This window comes from Anomaloglossus baeobatrachus, chromosome 6 (assembly GCF_048569485.1).
Source record: "Anomaloglossus baeobatrachus isolate aAnoBae1 chromosome 6, aAnoBae1.hap1, whole genome shotgun sequence".
NCBI classification, from domain to species: Eukaryota; Metazoa; Chordata; class Amphibia; order Anura; family Aromobatidae; genus Anomaloglossus; species Anomaloglossus baeobatrachus.
In genome coordinates, this window is record NC_134358.1 from 466,678,620 (window position 1) to 466,694,128 (window position 15,509).

General features: G+C 45.8%; 1 protein-coding gene across 3 annotated transcripts in view; it reads right to left on the reverse strand.

Moving 5' to 3' along the window:
- The window catches only part of GALNT15 (polypeptide N-acetylgalactosaminyltransferase 15), a 120,031-nt gene that overhangs the window by 75,475 nt on the left and 29,047 nt on the right, over positions 1–15,509 (reverse strand). For all 3 annotated transcript variants that reach the window (XR_012724367.1, XM_075315307.1, XM_075315306.1), the window contains exons 5-6: positions 9,049–9,166; positions 4,562–4,753 (exon numbers count right to left, since the gene is read on the reverse strand). Coding sequence is in view for 2 of the 3 variants with exons in the window: in XM_075315307.1 (XP_075171422.1) it covers positions 4,562–4,753; positions 9,049–9,166 (310 nt within the window). In the remaining variant the exon portion in view is untranslated. The remainder of the gene's footprint in view (positions 1–4,561; positions 4,754–9,048; positions 9,167–15,509) is intronic.

A 15,509-nucleotide genomic window follows, 5' to 3' on the forward strand; every position in this document is an offset into this window, starting at 1 on the left:
GATAATGCTTCCTGCCTGCTTCTGAAGATGTCTGGAGTTTTCCCTTCAGCTTCTCCCATTTTTTCTGTGCCTGAATCTGCTCCAGATAAGTTTGCTAGTTTCTGTGCTTAATTGCTGGAATTGCACTTAAGGTTGTTTCTGCTGATTCCATTTGATTCGTTGTTTGGTTTCTTGTAATTGAGAATCTGTCTTTCTGCTTCTGTGAGCAGGGCAGTTCCTCCAGCAAGAAAGGGAGCTTACTCCCTGTTCATGTTTGGATTATTTGCACTTGAATATTATTTGTTCTGTGATTTTGTTCCTTCCCATTATATCTGAAGTTCTGTTTACAGTGTCTGGCACAAGAGCACCTGATATAGTGGGGGAAAGACCGTGTAATCTTAGTATTTTTTTCCTATCAGTAGTTTGGTATTTTTTGCAGGGTTTTTTGCTGGCCGCAATCAGTTATCTGTCCTGTCCTGTCAAATCTAGTAAGTAGGGCCTCACCTTTGCTAATCTATATTTTCTATCCGTGTATTGTGATTTCTTACATCCCCGTTGTTGCATGTTGGGGGCTTGCTATTTCTTTGGGGACTGCTCCGAGGCAAGTTAGGATTCCTCATTTCTATCTTTGAGGTGTAGCACGTTTCTCAGGCAGTGACGAGGTGTGTAGGTGTGTTAGGAACATCCCACTGCTACTTATAGTGTTGTCTGATAGATAGGGGATTGCGGTCAGCTTAGTTTCCAACTACTCTTGTGGTTTTGTTTTTCCTGACTAATGGGTTTTTTTGTGGATGTCCACGGTTACCAGATCATAACAGTTTACACAGCACACCAAGCAGGAGACAATAAATCACCAGCAACTGGAATACAACAGCACACGGACCGGATTAGCAAAAGCTATAGTCGGCATGGGAAGACAGATTCCTCCATCTTAAAAAGGCGGTGAGTAATTGTGATAGGTCTCCCACAAAACATGTGATCCAAATGGTAACCAGCAGGCTAACAGAGATTAACTCCTGCTAGTTTAATCACTAATGAGCACACAGCTGGTCAACACCCGTTCTGTTGTTTACCTGCCATGTTTCTGTTACCTTCAGGAGATTATCATTGCCAGACTAGGTCAGCTAGAGGTCAGCTAGTATGGCACGCTCCCTGTAGTGATGATCACCTTACTGTCTATAGACATTGTATATAGAGAAGCTGGTGTGGGCGGGGCAGCTTCTCAGCTGTGCTGCATGCTAAATCTAAAAATTATTGTGAAGATGTAATTTACCCTCTCACTGTATATGCTGTACAGATTCCTATTTCAAGCTGGGTTCATTGTCTTATTTGAACCACTTCTGTGTACATTTCTATTGTTGTAGGTAATCACCCCCTAAAATGCAAGGTTATATCCTCTTGAGGCACTTCCATCCCTGGGAGTAGGGGGAGGTGGGCCTAGAGTCCAACTAGTGTAAACTCTGCTTACCTGGGAGATTCAGGCAGAGTGAGCTGAAACTTGAAGGGAGCAGGAGCTCCAGCCTGTGTGGCTGTGGACACAGACGGAGCTAGGCCTGTGTGGCAGCCCGTGGGATTGTGTGGAACTCTTTGGACTACTGTAAGGACGATTGCTTTGTAATCCGGTCCGAGGATTGTCGGGAAGGGCCCCCGAATCTGTTTTACGTGGACTTATCGTGTGCTGTTCCAGTGTTCTTGTGAATAAACCTGTTGGATCATCCTCGACCTGTTGTCTCTCCTTGCTCTGCTGTACACCCCGTCACAAACTGGTTGGCAGCGCTGGGATCAGAGCAGAAGGAATGGAGGACAATGGCTCAACATCAGGAACCAGCACTGCAGAGTACAAGACCTGGACTTTGGGGAGCCTGCAATCAAGGGCCCGTGAAGTAGGAGTTCATTTCAAAGGACTCTCCAAGGAGCAGCTGATTGAGGCGCTAGAAGGAGTCTGCTCGCAAAATGACGTGGAGGAAGGATCCTCACAGCAAAGGGAGGAAAGACGGGAGCTGGAGGTAAATACCCAAAAAAGTCAATGGATTGTGTGGTACAAGGAAAAGATGGCACTGCTTGGAGATGAGGCCACCATAGAAGATAAGAGGGAGGCCATGCGTGGAGCTGAAGAGAAGGAGCGCAGGATGGAGGAGATGGCACTGCTGGATAAGGAGCTCGCTGTGGAAGCCGCGAGAGGTTCCAGACAGACTGTAACCCCAGCACCCATCATAAGGGAACTTCCCAGGGTGTCCCGCAAAGACTTTAAGCCGTTCAATGAGGCTGCAGGCGACATTGAGGGCTTCTTCCAGGACTTTGAGCATCAGTGTCGATTAATGGAAGTCCCGGACAGGGAGCGTGTCCGGCATCTGGTTGGGCTCCTAGAGGGGGGAGCTGCTGAAGCCTATAGAGCTATGGACCCTCGGTGGAACTGTGAGTATGCGGAGATTAAACAGACTATTCTAAAACATTATGCTGTGACCCCAGACACTTACAGGACTCAGTTCCGTGCTTTAGCCTGTGATGGGGAAGTGTCTTTTAAGATATATGCTCATAGACTCAAACAAATATGTAATCGCTGGCTGGAGGCAGAGGAGGCCTTATCTTGGGAGACCTTCCTGCAGGTCATCCTAAAAGAACAATTCTTTGCCCAGTGCCCCGCTGAGATCCGGGAATGGGTGCGTGAGAGAAAACCAGCGACAGTGGAGGAAGCTGCTGCTCTCGCTGATGAGGCTCTCACCATCAAGCCTCAGTGGAGGGTTCTGTTGGAGGATGGAGAGACGCCTAACAGCTCCACAACACCGGATGCCCCCAGTTATTCTGTCCCCATTGTTCCCCGTTCCTCTAAGCCACCACATGTTGATACCCGTGTTAATGTGCCTCCAGTTGCTTCTACTGCACTTTCTGGAATACGCCGGGGAGAGGAAGTAACAGAGCACAGGTGTTATGTTTGTAGGCATCCCGGGCATTTGCAGGCCTCATGCCCAGCCAGGCCATGGAGGAATCATCCTCAAACCCCTACAGCACCTTCAGGTGGGAGCCGGCCTCCAAGTTCCCCTACCCCTTACCCAAGAGGACGCCTTGGATGTAGGGAGACCCAGCTCAGATGCTATCAATGTGGACAGCCAGGGCATCGGCAAGTCTCCTGCCCAGCTGTTCAAATGAGGACTGATCCTGCACCCAATCGGATTGTTAATTATTTACAGCCCAGTGCCATGGAGGAAGATGTGGCACCGTTATGTGAGGACTGGCCTAGTGACTCAGCCCCCCATGTTGCACCACCAGGAGTTTACGGGGTGCGACCCGCAGTTATGACGACTTCTGCTCATCGAGGTAAGCACTTGCAGGAGGTTGTGCTGGATGGACAGAGACTTGTTGGATTTTGTGACTCGGGTGCTTTCCTCACACTGGCTGATCCCCGAGTGGTTCGGCCTGAGGCAATCCATAGAGGACCTGGGATTGTTATTGAACTGGCTGGTGGACAATGGAGGACTATTCCCACAGCCACTGTGGATCTGAACTTTGGTTTTGGGGTCAGGCGATGCGTGGTTGGGGTGATGGGTGGTCTGCCTGCAGCTGTTCTCCTGGGCAATGATGTGGGAGAGCTACGATGCCAATTCGTGGCTGCATGAAGCCACATGTAAGTAACGCTCTGCCTGTGTGTACTTAACCAGTGACCTGTAGAGGTCCCTAGTACGTACACAAGTTGGGAGGGGGAGGGATTGTGAAGATGTAATTTACCCTCTCACTGTATATGCTGTACAGATTCCTATTTCAAGCTGGGTTCATTGTCTTATTTGAACCACTTCTGTGTACATTTCTATTGTTGTAGGTAATCACCCCCTAAAATGCAAGGTTATATCCTCTTGAGGCACTTCCATCCCTGGGAGTAGGGGGAGGTGGGCCTAGAGTCCAACTAGTGTAAACTCTGCTTACCTGGGAGATTCAGGCAGAGTGAGCTGAAACTTGAAGGGAGCAGGAGCTCCAGCCTGTGTGGCTGTGGACACAGACGGAGCTAGGCCTGTGTGGCGGCCCGTGGGATTGTGTGGAACTCTTTGGACTACTGTAAGGACGATTGCTTTGTAATCCGGTCCGAGGATTGTCGGGAAGGGCCCCCGAATCTGTTTTACGTGGACTTATCGTGTGCTGTTCCAGTGTTCTTGTGAATAAACCTGTTGGATCATCCTCGACCTGTTGTCTCTCCTTGCTCTGCTGTACACCCCGTCACAATTATGATTGTGTCAGAAGCACTGCACCCAGTAATCTAAGTGATACATTGTAGGATTCAGGGTCTCTTTGCCTACATCATGCTGCTCTGATGAGATAGCAAAAACCTGCTGACAGATTCCCTTTAAGGTCTAAATATTTACCACTCTGTGATGACAGATTTTGAAAATGGTGAAATCACCTTAGGTATCTTAGGTTCATCAGAGCTGATTCAGCATGCTAATATGGTAGTGAAAAATATTCCTGGTGTCATCAAAGATACTGTTGGAAAACTCAACTGTTCAACTGAATGTGATGACGAAAGTGGGCAATTAATATATGGTATAAACCTACACAAAGAGGTGTTAAAAAAATATATACATTAAATTCTTACCGGCTTAATTACCAATTCCTTTCCTATATTATGGTAGAAGATGTCTTTGTAAGAGTCCATCCAAACCTCTGCTATTCGAATTTTATTTTTTAGTAATGTTTCATTGTGATATGTATTATATGTATTATTCTTAAGCAAATGGCCAACTCTCGAACATGGAACGATTTCTAATGATCCACCACAAAGCCAAACCTGAGAAGGAAATCAGTTGCAAATCGCTAAATTCATTCATATTTAAAGACTACGGCATAATAGTACTCACAGATTTTCATCCACTAAACATGCTGGGATTGCCTTCCAATCACAGGAATGCCAAAACCATCTTTGCCACTGGCATTACTGTAATTGGGAGGCGCAGTGGAAAAAAATGACTTACTGAGTTTCCCTGTGGCTGTCACACTACTTAAGGGGTATGCTCATTAGATCTCTTACATATGACCTGCTTCCCCCACTCTCCCTCTCTGGCGCCGTCTGTGATTGGCTGCAGTCAGACTGCGGCATGCCGGTATCTCTGATTGGATGCCATCCAGAGGCTGTCTGAGTCCCCTAATGGATTGTAAAAATAAATAAAAAAATAAATAAAATATTGCAGGGTATCCCATATATATATATATATACCCAGCACAGATAAAGCATATAGCAATAGACTGCGGCTCCAAGCCATGTGCTTTCTCTTGGCTGTATAATACAATAAGAGAGACCCCATGTGGCTTTTAAAAAACATATTTAAATCCATAAATAATAATAAAAAAAGGGTGTGATCTCCCCAATTTTAATACCCAGGCAAGATAAATCCTACAGCTGGGGGCTGGGATTCTCAGGCTGGGTATACCCATGGCTATTGGCCCCTCCAGGCTAAAAATGTTAGCCTGAAGCCACCCAGAATTGTTGCATCCATTAGATATGACAATCCTGGCCCTTTACCTGGCTCACCCCGATTGCCCTGGTGTGGTGGCAATCGGGGTAATATACGGGGTTAATGACAGCTCATAGCTGCCACTAAGCCCTAGATTTGTAATTGAGAGAGATCTATGAGACCCCCCCCCCATTACTAATGCTGTAAGTAAAAACAAATAAACACAAAAATCTTTTATTTTAAAAAACAAGTAATGCATATGTATGAGATCTAATGAGCGGACCTGGAAGTCTGTCCTGCTTTAATCCTCATAATACTCTGACAATATTATTCCCAGAAACCAAATGTGAGTCAGAAATGCATCCAAGCATCTTCCCCATGCTGTTCCCACTCAATGTCAGCAATTTTCCATTAATTTCAGCATTTTTACAGCCCATCCAGGTCCACTTTCTTCTGAAAATTATTTGAGTTTCCAATTGACTTGCTATTTGTGACGAATACATGAATAATAGCAATTATTTGACTTGAATAATGCAAACCCGAATATTTCGCCATTCGACCATCTCTAATAAGGAACCAAAAGAATCTTATTGCACATAACATTGTAGGACGTTTAATCCTGGAATGCTTTGGCATTGGTTGATGTCAGGGGCTTTGGTGAATCCCTGGAGAAACTGAAATCTAGCACATGCACACAACCCCAAAATGACATAATGAGGTAAAAAGATTGACATCAGGCACCTCTGCGGGTGAGGCATCAACCTACTTAAAATTTATAAATCACATAGGTTAGCTTGTCTCACTCTGCCAATATGTAAATTCAGGCATCAGGACTGGATGCATTAGGCAGATGTGATCAATGAATGATGTCTTCGGACTAATCTGCAGTTCCTTAAGGCCCCTTTCACATGTCAGTGATTCTGGTACGTTTGTGCTTTTTTTTAAACGTACCAGAATCACTGACATACGCAGACCCATTATAATGAATGGGTCTGCTCACACATCAGTGATTTTTCACTGCACATGTCTCCGTGCGGCGTACCCGTGTGTGCGTGATTGCCGTACGGAGACATGTCCATTTTTTTCTGGCATCACTGATGTCCCACGGACCACGCAGTGGTGTGGTCCGTGAAACACGTGCCAGAAAAAAACGTGCTTTTAAAATAAAAATAATTTTTACTCACCCGGCTCCAGCGACGCTCTCTGCAGCCCGTTCTGCCAGCTGCTTCTGAGCCGGCTCATTACTGTCGCGCATATTCATTATGCACGACACAGCCAACCCGGAAGCAGCTGCTGCGGGGGTCAGCGCCGGCCAGATGCTGCACCGCGGGAGCGATCAGCACCATGGAGAGCGGGAGCGCGCACAGGTGAGTTAATCTCTAAGTGCAATCACGGGCCACGGAGAACGGAGCCCGGATTGCACTTAGACAACCCACGTGTGCCGTGATTCACGGCACACGGAGGGACATGTGCGTGTTTTACACGCAGATGAAAAACGTCAGTGTTTTTCACTGATGTGTGAAACGGGCCTAAGACAGTGCCAGGAATCTGCAGATTTACACAATTTTAGTCACTAGTTTTCATGGGATATCAAGTCAGAAACCACAAAAAAGATGCTTTGGAGACACATATGGCCTGCTATTATCACATTCGTGCCAGTGCTCGTTCCCTCTGTGTCGGCATAAGTTGGTGGGCGATGTAAGGTAACAGTACGGTAGCCTTGTTTTACTCCTGGGACTTGTGTTCTGTTTAACCTGTAAGGCTGGGAATTAATTCCTGGCTAGTCAGCATTTCTCCCTACTGTGAGATCTAGGCAGCACTGCTCTTTATTAAAACGTCTGAGACTACTACTCTGGTTGTTTGCAGTCTGTTTGCTTCTATTTCACCTGAATTTAACTTGTTCTCACCTTGGCCCATTTTCTAATGATTGTCCTGCAGAATGATTCTACCTCTGACTTTGACGTCCTGGTACTGACTTCGCATGATGATCCTTCTTGGCGCCATCTTGCTACATCGGCCAGGGATTAAATGGTGAAGACCAAGGCAACCCCTGGGATCTGGTAGATGAAGTGGCTTGTGCTAAGCCTGTCTGTACAAGGCCCTATTAACAGTTGCCAGGCTGCCACAAGCAGTTCCCTGTAACAGCTATATTTTTTTGGAAAATATGGTCTTATCCTTAATTCCTTAGTAGGTCATGGTGATCTAATAGCAAGCTTAATCTGTGTGATTGATCCAAACCCGTCATTAGCTAAAGAAAATGGTTGTCAACTTGTCACAAATGAAGCAGTGGCAAAAAAGTTATACTTGTGTTTGTGCCTTTCCCTGACCTGGCCCTGTGTCATGTGCACGAGCTGCATTTCACTACTAAAGTGCTTCAGGATTTGGCTACACTTGTTTTAAATCTTAATGCAGACTGCAGACTGCTTCTGTTAGTTACTGCAGTCTGTTTGCAGGTTTAAATAAAGTGGACTCTATTTTAGTTGTAAAAATAAACTACCGGATTCTAAGATGCGCCCCAAATTTAAAGATAAAAAAGATATAAAAAAAGGAGGGTCCATCTGATACTCTGGTAGTGTTTTACCGGAGGGGTCCAGAAGCAATGGTGGAGCGGGGGTCACAGGAGGCAGGGGGGGGTGCTGGAGTAGGACGAAGCTGGCTGCTTTGCTGGCTGCAATGAGGGCGGCTGTGCTGGCTGCGGTGGGGGCGGCTGTGCTGGCAGCGGTAGGGGCTGCTGTGCTGGCAGCGGTGGCTGTGCTGACTGTGGAGCAGGCGAGTGTCCCAGATGCTGTCAGCGGTGCAGGCTTCAAAGAAATGGCACCTCAAATTGATGCATGTGTTGATTGACGTCTCGGCTCAATGACAAGCCGAGATCCCATCTGCGCACGCTCCACCTCCGTGCGCCATTTTCCTTAAGTCCGGAGCTGGGAAATCAATGGCCAGAGGCGGCGTCACATGTGTAAATGAGATCTTGAGCTGAGAGCTACATCTGCGCACACGCTGACTCTTGGCGACATTATTTAAAGCCCACATTGCCAACAGTGCATCTGGGACACCCGCCGCACCGCCCTGCTCCACACATTCACCACCACAGCCCACACAACCGCCAGCACAGCCGCCCCCACCGCAGGCAGAACCGTCGCCCCCACTGCAGCCTGCACAGCTGCCCTAACCGCAGCCAGCACAGCCACCCCCAATGTAGACAGCACACCTGTCCCCACCACAGCCAGCACAGCTGCCCTAACCGCAGCCAGCACAGCCACCCCCAATGTAGACAGCACACCTGTCCCCACCACAGCCAGCACAGCTGCCAGCACAGTCACCCCCACTGCAGCCAGCACAGCCGCCTCCACTTCAGCCAGCACAGCCGCCCCCACCACAGCCAGCACAACCACCCCCACCACAGCCAGCACAACTGGCCCTACCACAGCCACCACGGCCACCAGAACCGCAGCCAGCATGGCCCCCCCAACAGCCAGCACGACGCCACGCAGCCAGCACAGCGCTCATTCTCCATCCCATAGAAAGCTACATTTGGAATTTAAGACGCACCCCTCATTTTCCTTCCAAATGTTTGGGAGGAAAAGTGCGTCTTATAATTCGAAGAATATGGTACTTATCTTTATTAACTCACCCGGATAGAAAGTTCAATATTTTCCACTCCTGAAACATTCATGATTGTATCAAATGCCCCAATGTTCTGGAAGTAGTGACGATCAACAGCTATAACACATCCGGGTATTATTGGAGTCCTAGGTTAAAAGAACATATCAAATGTAAAAGATTTTTGCACTTATCATTAACTTATTATAATTAAATACCATAAATTTTAATACAAGAACTTCAAATTAGTCTAATATATACAGCTGAGTGTATGTGTGTGTGTATGTCTGCTAAAGGAATTCGCACCGTCGCATTTACAATCACGAAATTTTGCACAGATGCCTCATTTGACTCAAGGAACGTCATAGACTATGTTTTGAAGGAACATTTTAACCTTGTGCTTTATGGTTATTCGCCAAAAAACCTGCTTACATTAAAGTCAATGGAGCTGGGAACAGATCTGTCACTATAGACAGGGCCGGCGTCAGCACCCAGCACACCCGGCCAAGTACCGGGGCCCTGGACAACTGAGGTGGTCCACTCACCATAGTCAGGGGTGGTGATCAGTTGTGCGGTACCTGGGTGAGTTCCGGGAACCGCAGTTCTTAGGGTGGCAGCCGCACTGTCCTGGCTGCCAGCCATTTAAACCTGGCACCTGCAGCCCAGTGTTCACTGCAGATGGCTGGGTGCTTGTGTACAGAAGTTCTGCTGTGGGCGGAGCTACTGCGCGACATGCTGCGCTACTGTCTCACAGATGAAGAGACTGGAGAGAGGAGTCGCAGTTCCAAGCAACGTCACTCAGGTCCAGCGCTATATGTGGCCCCTCGCCTCCTCCCACCTACCCAGAGCAATATGGCTCCACCAGAGCAGAGCAGTATGCCCAAGCCCCCCTCATCAGAGCAGTATTACTCCACCAGAGCAGTATGCCCCCGGCCCCCCTCACCAGAGCAATATGCCCCCTACCCCCCCACCAGACCTGTATGGGGCCCCCCCACCAGAGCTGTATGGGGCCCCCCACCAGAGCTGTATGGGGCCCCCCACCAGAGATGTATGGGGCCCCCATGAGAGCTGAATGGGGCCCCCCACCAGAACCGTATGATGTCCCCCACCAGAGCTCTATGGGACTCCTCACAAGAGCTGTATGGGGCCCCCCACCTGAGCTGTATGAGCCCAACACCATAGCTGAATGCCCTCTTCCCCAGTGATGTGTATGCTCCCCTGTAACATCTGTGCCCCCCAGTTATAACTATGCCCCCAGTAATGTGTATGCTGCCCTACTAATGTGTATGCCCCCTAGTAATGTGTATGCCCCCTAGTAATGTGTATGCCCACAGTATAGTATATTTCCCCCAGTAATGTGTATACCCCTTAGTAATGTGCCTGCCTTTCGGTAACATGTATGCCCCCTAGTAATGTGTTCGCCTGCCTAGTAATGTGTATGCCTCCCAGTATTGTCTATGCCCCAAGCCTTTTCTGTGAAGTATATACTGTAGCCCCCAACCCCTCCTGTGATGTATATACTATAGCCCCCAGCCTCCCCTGTGATGTATATACTGTAGACCCAGCCCCTCCTGTGATACATATACCTGTGATGTATAAACTGTAGACCCAGCCCCTCCTGTACTGTATATACTGTAGTCCCCAGTCCCTTCTGTGATGTATATACTGTATCCCCAGCCTCCCCTAAGATGTATATACTGTAGCCCTCAGCCTACCCTGTGATATATATACTGTAGCCCCCAGCCCCACCTGTGATGTATAAACTTTAGCCCTAGCCCCTCCTGTAATGTATATACTATAGCCCCAGTCCATTCTGTGATGTATATACTGTAGCCCCCAGCCTCCCCTATGATGTATATACAGTAGCCCTCAGCCTCCTCTGTGATGTATATACTGTGGCCTCCAGCCTCCCCTGTGATATATAGTGTTGCCCCCCAGCCTCCCCTGTGATGTATGTACTGTTGCCCCTAGCCTCCTTTGTGACTCCCCTGTGATGTATGTACTGTTGCCCATAGCCTCCTTTGTGATGCATATTCAGCAGTCTCACTGTGCGCTGCTAGGTCTGTTAAAGTGATGGCCCCTCACGCAGCAGCCTGCACAGCCACATGCCCAGGAGGAGCTGGACGGAGACAAGCGAGGGAGGTTAGTGAGATTGCTGTGGCTTCCCAATATTAATATCTCTAATATATCTGTGTTTTGTGCATGCATGTTGTTTAAATCTATGTATGTCAGTGTATATGTTGGTGTGTATATTTTTGTATTTTTATGTGTAGTTTAGGGAATTTGTCTTCATATATGTATATATATGTATGGCTGTATGTGTCTGTTTATGTCCGTTTCTATGTGTACATGGGGCCACTGAGATATGTCACTCGGGGCCCACAAAAAACTTGGAACAGTCCCAGATTATAGACTCCTATCATGGACAGGCTGATGTAAGTCACATGACCTTACCTGTATACTGTGTGGGGTTTTTTGAGGTAATATTTTAGCTGTCTTGACAGTTAACCTGGATGTTTATCAGGTGGTCTATACCAACCAATCACAGCTCTGCTTCTAATTTGCTACAGGTCATTAATAGGAGCTGATTGGTTGCTATAGGCAACAAAGGACATTCTTAGTATAAGAAGCTTATGTTTGAGGTAATATGATTTCTGTGGTGATGCTTAGGTAACGTAGAAGCTGATGTAACTCATATGACCTTACCTGTATACGAATTGTGTGGAGTTTTATATACAATTTGATTGGACAATTGCTGTCAGACACTAAGGGGTACTTTGCACACTGCGACATCGCAAGCCGATTGCAGCGATGCCGAGCGCGATAGTCCCTGCCCCCGTCGCACATGCGATCTCTTGTGATAGCTGCCGTAGCGAACATTATCGCTACGGCAGCTTCACACACACTTACCTGCCCTGCGACGTCGCTCTGGCCGGTGATCCGCCTCCTTCCTAAGGGGGTGGGTCGTGCGGCGTCACAGCGACGTCACACGGCAGGCGGCCAATAGAAGCAGGGGGGCGGAGATGAGTGGGACGTAAACATCCCACCCACCTCCTTCCTTCCTCATTGCAGCCGGGATGCAGGTAAGGAGATGTTCCTCGCTCCACCGGCTTCATACACAGTGATGTGTGCTGCCGCAGGGACGAGGAACAACATCGTACCTGTCGCTGCAGCGACATTATGGAAATGACCGACACTACACTGATCATACAATTTCGACACTTTTGGGCTCGTTAATCATATTAAAAACGATTCACATACTCCGATGTCGACAACGACGCCGTATGTGCGTCACTTTCGATTTGACCCCACTGACATCGCAGCTGCGATGTCGTAGTGTGCAAAGTACCCCTAAGAGAAAAGCTGTATTACGGCTGAATGACCAATCTGAAGATAGGGAAGCAAGGCTGACAGACATGACTATGTTTTGAGGGGAAATTTTCACCCCACGATTTACTGTTATTCGCCAAAAACCTGTGCATAACCTCGGCATAATTACTATTTGGATGTCTGAGGCAATATATTGACTGTTTTGACAGTTAGCCTGGATATTTATCAGGCAGCCTATAGCAGCCAATCTCAGCTCTGCTTCTATTTTGCTACAAGTCATTAATAGGAGTTCTGATTGGTTATTATAGGCAATGAAGGACATTCTTAGAAAAACAAAATCCACATAGACAAATAGCATATATGTAACACCGAAGGGAAACACATATAGTGATCCCTAAAGGTGCAGCAACTACCACAAAAAATAAATTAGGAGAAAGGAGAATTGATGGAGAAAAGTTGCAAATATAATATTTTTTATTATATCAAAGTGATAAAAGTGAGTAAGAAAGGGCAATAGAACGACACCACTGCTGGCAGCTAAAGATAGCACATCATGCAGAAAGTTAAGTCCAGTATAAAATACAGGTACAAATTGATGACACACATAAACATACAGAGTATTGGCACTATGGCCATATATTACACAGAATGTCCACAGTCAACACAAAAGGATAACAATCTCCAAAATGAACATACCAATGTAAAAAGGTTTCTTAGTGCCAATAAAGAGCCAGCAGTACCCAGGGGATTGGAGACCCCTACCAATTATGCCCGTTTTGCGTGGTAAAATACGCTTCTTCAGAAAGAACAAATTAGTTGATTTTGTGCAGATGAGAAAAAATGTTGCGTGAATATTGTCTAATAATGTCATACAACGAAACTGAGCGACGTTTATTAAATGTTTCAGGAAATCTATTTCTAAACTGTTGTTTGCTTTTCAGCTGCAAGCATCAAGCACAGGTAAAAGTCTTTATTCTCAGTTTGTAACCTGCCTGATATAATGCTCGGCCATCTCCACCAGTCCCATAGTTACTGTACAGAGTGGTGGAGCGCATACGTGTACTCCGCTCCATCGTATAGAGGCATTTCAGAGTGGGCGTTTCCAGCAGACAGATTCCCAGCAATCAGTAGAGCACTCCCTATACTGTGGGGAGCGGATAACTACTATGGGACGTGTCTTTTAATAGTTTAAATCAATTACTAGAGTTACAAAAATTTAGAAAAATTAATGGAAAAGAAATTATATGAAATTAATGAGATCATAATGAAGTAAGTAAAGAAATGTAATGATCTAAAATGAGCAAAGAATTTTCTTATATCTGATCACTGATTCATTTTATGATACACTGTAACCCATCTGCACACAGAAATATCTGTATACACAGATAGTTGTCATTTATTGGGTGCCAGTCATGTATCATATTTTACATACAAAAATGCCATAATAGTCTTTGTGGGATACAAATAGTACAGGAATAATTATTAAAATTGTTAAAAAGAAACAAGGAGAAAACCTGCATCAGCCAGTATTGTACAGTAATATAGCTTATTTAGAAAGAAAAGACATAATTTCTGTAGGGATATGTGTACAGAGCTCATCTGACAATTTTCCCTCTGAAAAGGACTGAGCAGCCTGCAGTGTATTAGAATATATGAAGGCTGCATAAGACAAAATGCAAAACAACTGCAATATTGATATTTTTTGCTATCAATATGGAAAACAATATGCAAAGAGAACCTGGCCCATGTCTTTTTCTGCCACAAACCCTATCAAAGTTGAATGAACAGGAAAACAAAGAGCTTGGGAAAATCAAAGTGCAAAGTTTTTAATGAAACCGAATTGAAAATTTTTTTTTTTTGCCTCAAACACATACATTTAAGTAAAAAAAGCTCTTAAAGGTGAATAACCCCTATAACGCATGCATGGTCAGCCATGTCCTAGCTGATGTTGACTCATTTTTTATTAAAAAAGCACAAACGCAGTGTATTATATTTAAAGACATCTCAGTATATACTATGTTCTTACAGTATTCATTGTGGTCTTGTTATGGAGAAGATTATGAATTATTATGAGTATATAAGTATATAAGAGTTACATGGAGATATCCATAAAGAACAGGATTTAAGATGGTGTTTGAACTGTACCCCACATATCTCTTGGCATAAGACTCAGACAGACAGTCTGGGCTATTCTTGTGACAAGTGAATCATGTTGACATTGCTTAATATAAATGAGGAACCAAGCACATTACAGTAAATTGTATATCACAGAATAAGCTGTTCTACTTTATCCAATAGGAGACGTGTTACGTATTCTTGGCACCTAGCCAATAAGGTTATATATATTTGTACAACTTCCGGAAATAAATCAGTCTTACTTTCTATTCATATCTGAGCACGTCTCTGGTGTGTGTGAAAGGTGGTTATGCATGCTACCACGAGTGACTCATAATTTGGACTGCAGACAGTTTAAGAGGGATGCATGACTAGATTGCATCAACCTAAATTACGGCCTTATCATTTGGCGCCCAACGAACCTTAGGACGGGGCTCTGGATGGCGGACGGCCGTGCTGACACCTTCAGTCGAAAGGCAACTACGCGAGAGGTGGAGGTGCACACTCCAAACGCAGGTGAGAAAATTTGTATAATCTCACCTTGCAAACCTCATGCGTGTACTTGCATTTCGAAGGGGGGGTTGGGCTGTCCCAGTCTAGACACCTAATGACCGCCATCTCGCATGAGATAAGCCGTCCTAAGAGATCCCACACCAAGGTGGTCAGGTTCACCTTAAGCTGTCTGTAATTTATGTAATGTAATTGTAAATCACATGAAATGTAATGTGGTTTGAGGTTTTGTCTGCTCTAGGAGAAAAGCAGAAGTTCTGTTTTATTTTTCTCGGACTTAACTGCAAGGGAAAAAGAGGAAGTTGTTATATACGCTGCATATATGAATATATATGGTTATATCTGCAGGTGAGATCAGCCACCTGGATGGTGTATATAGTGTCCTTATTGTTATGTCATTGTGTTGACCTGTGTCTACCTGTTGAGATGTCTGTCTATTTGCAGCAGGTGGAGTACTTGCTGGCTGCAAAAAGAGGAAGTTCTATGTACTTTGTTCGTACTTACTGGTTTATGCAAAAAGAGGAAGTTGTGTCACGG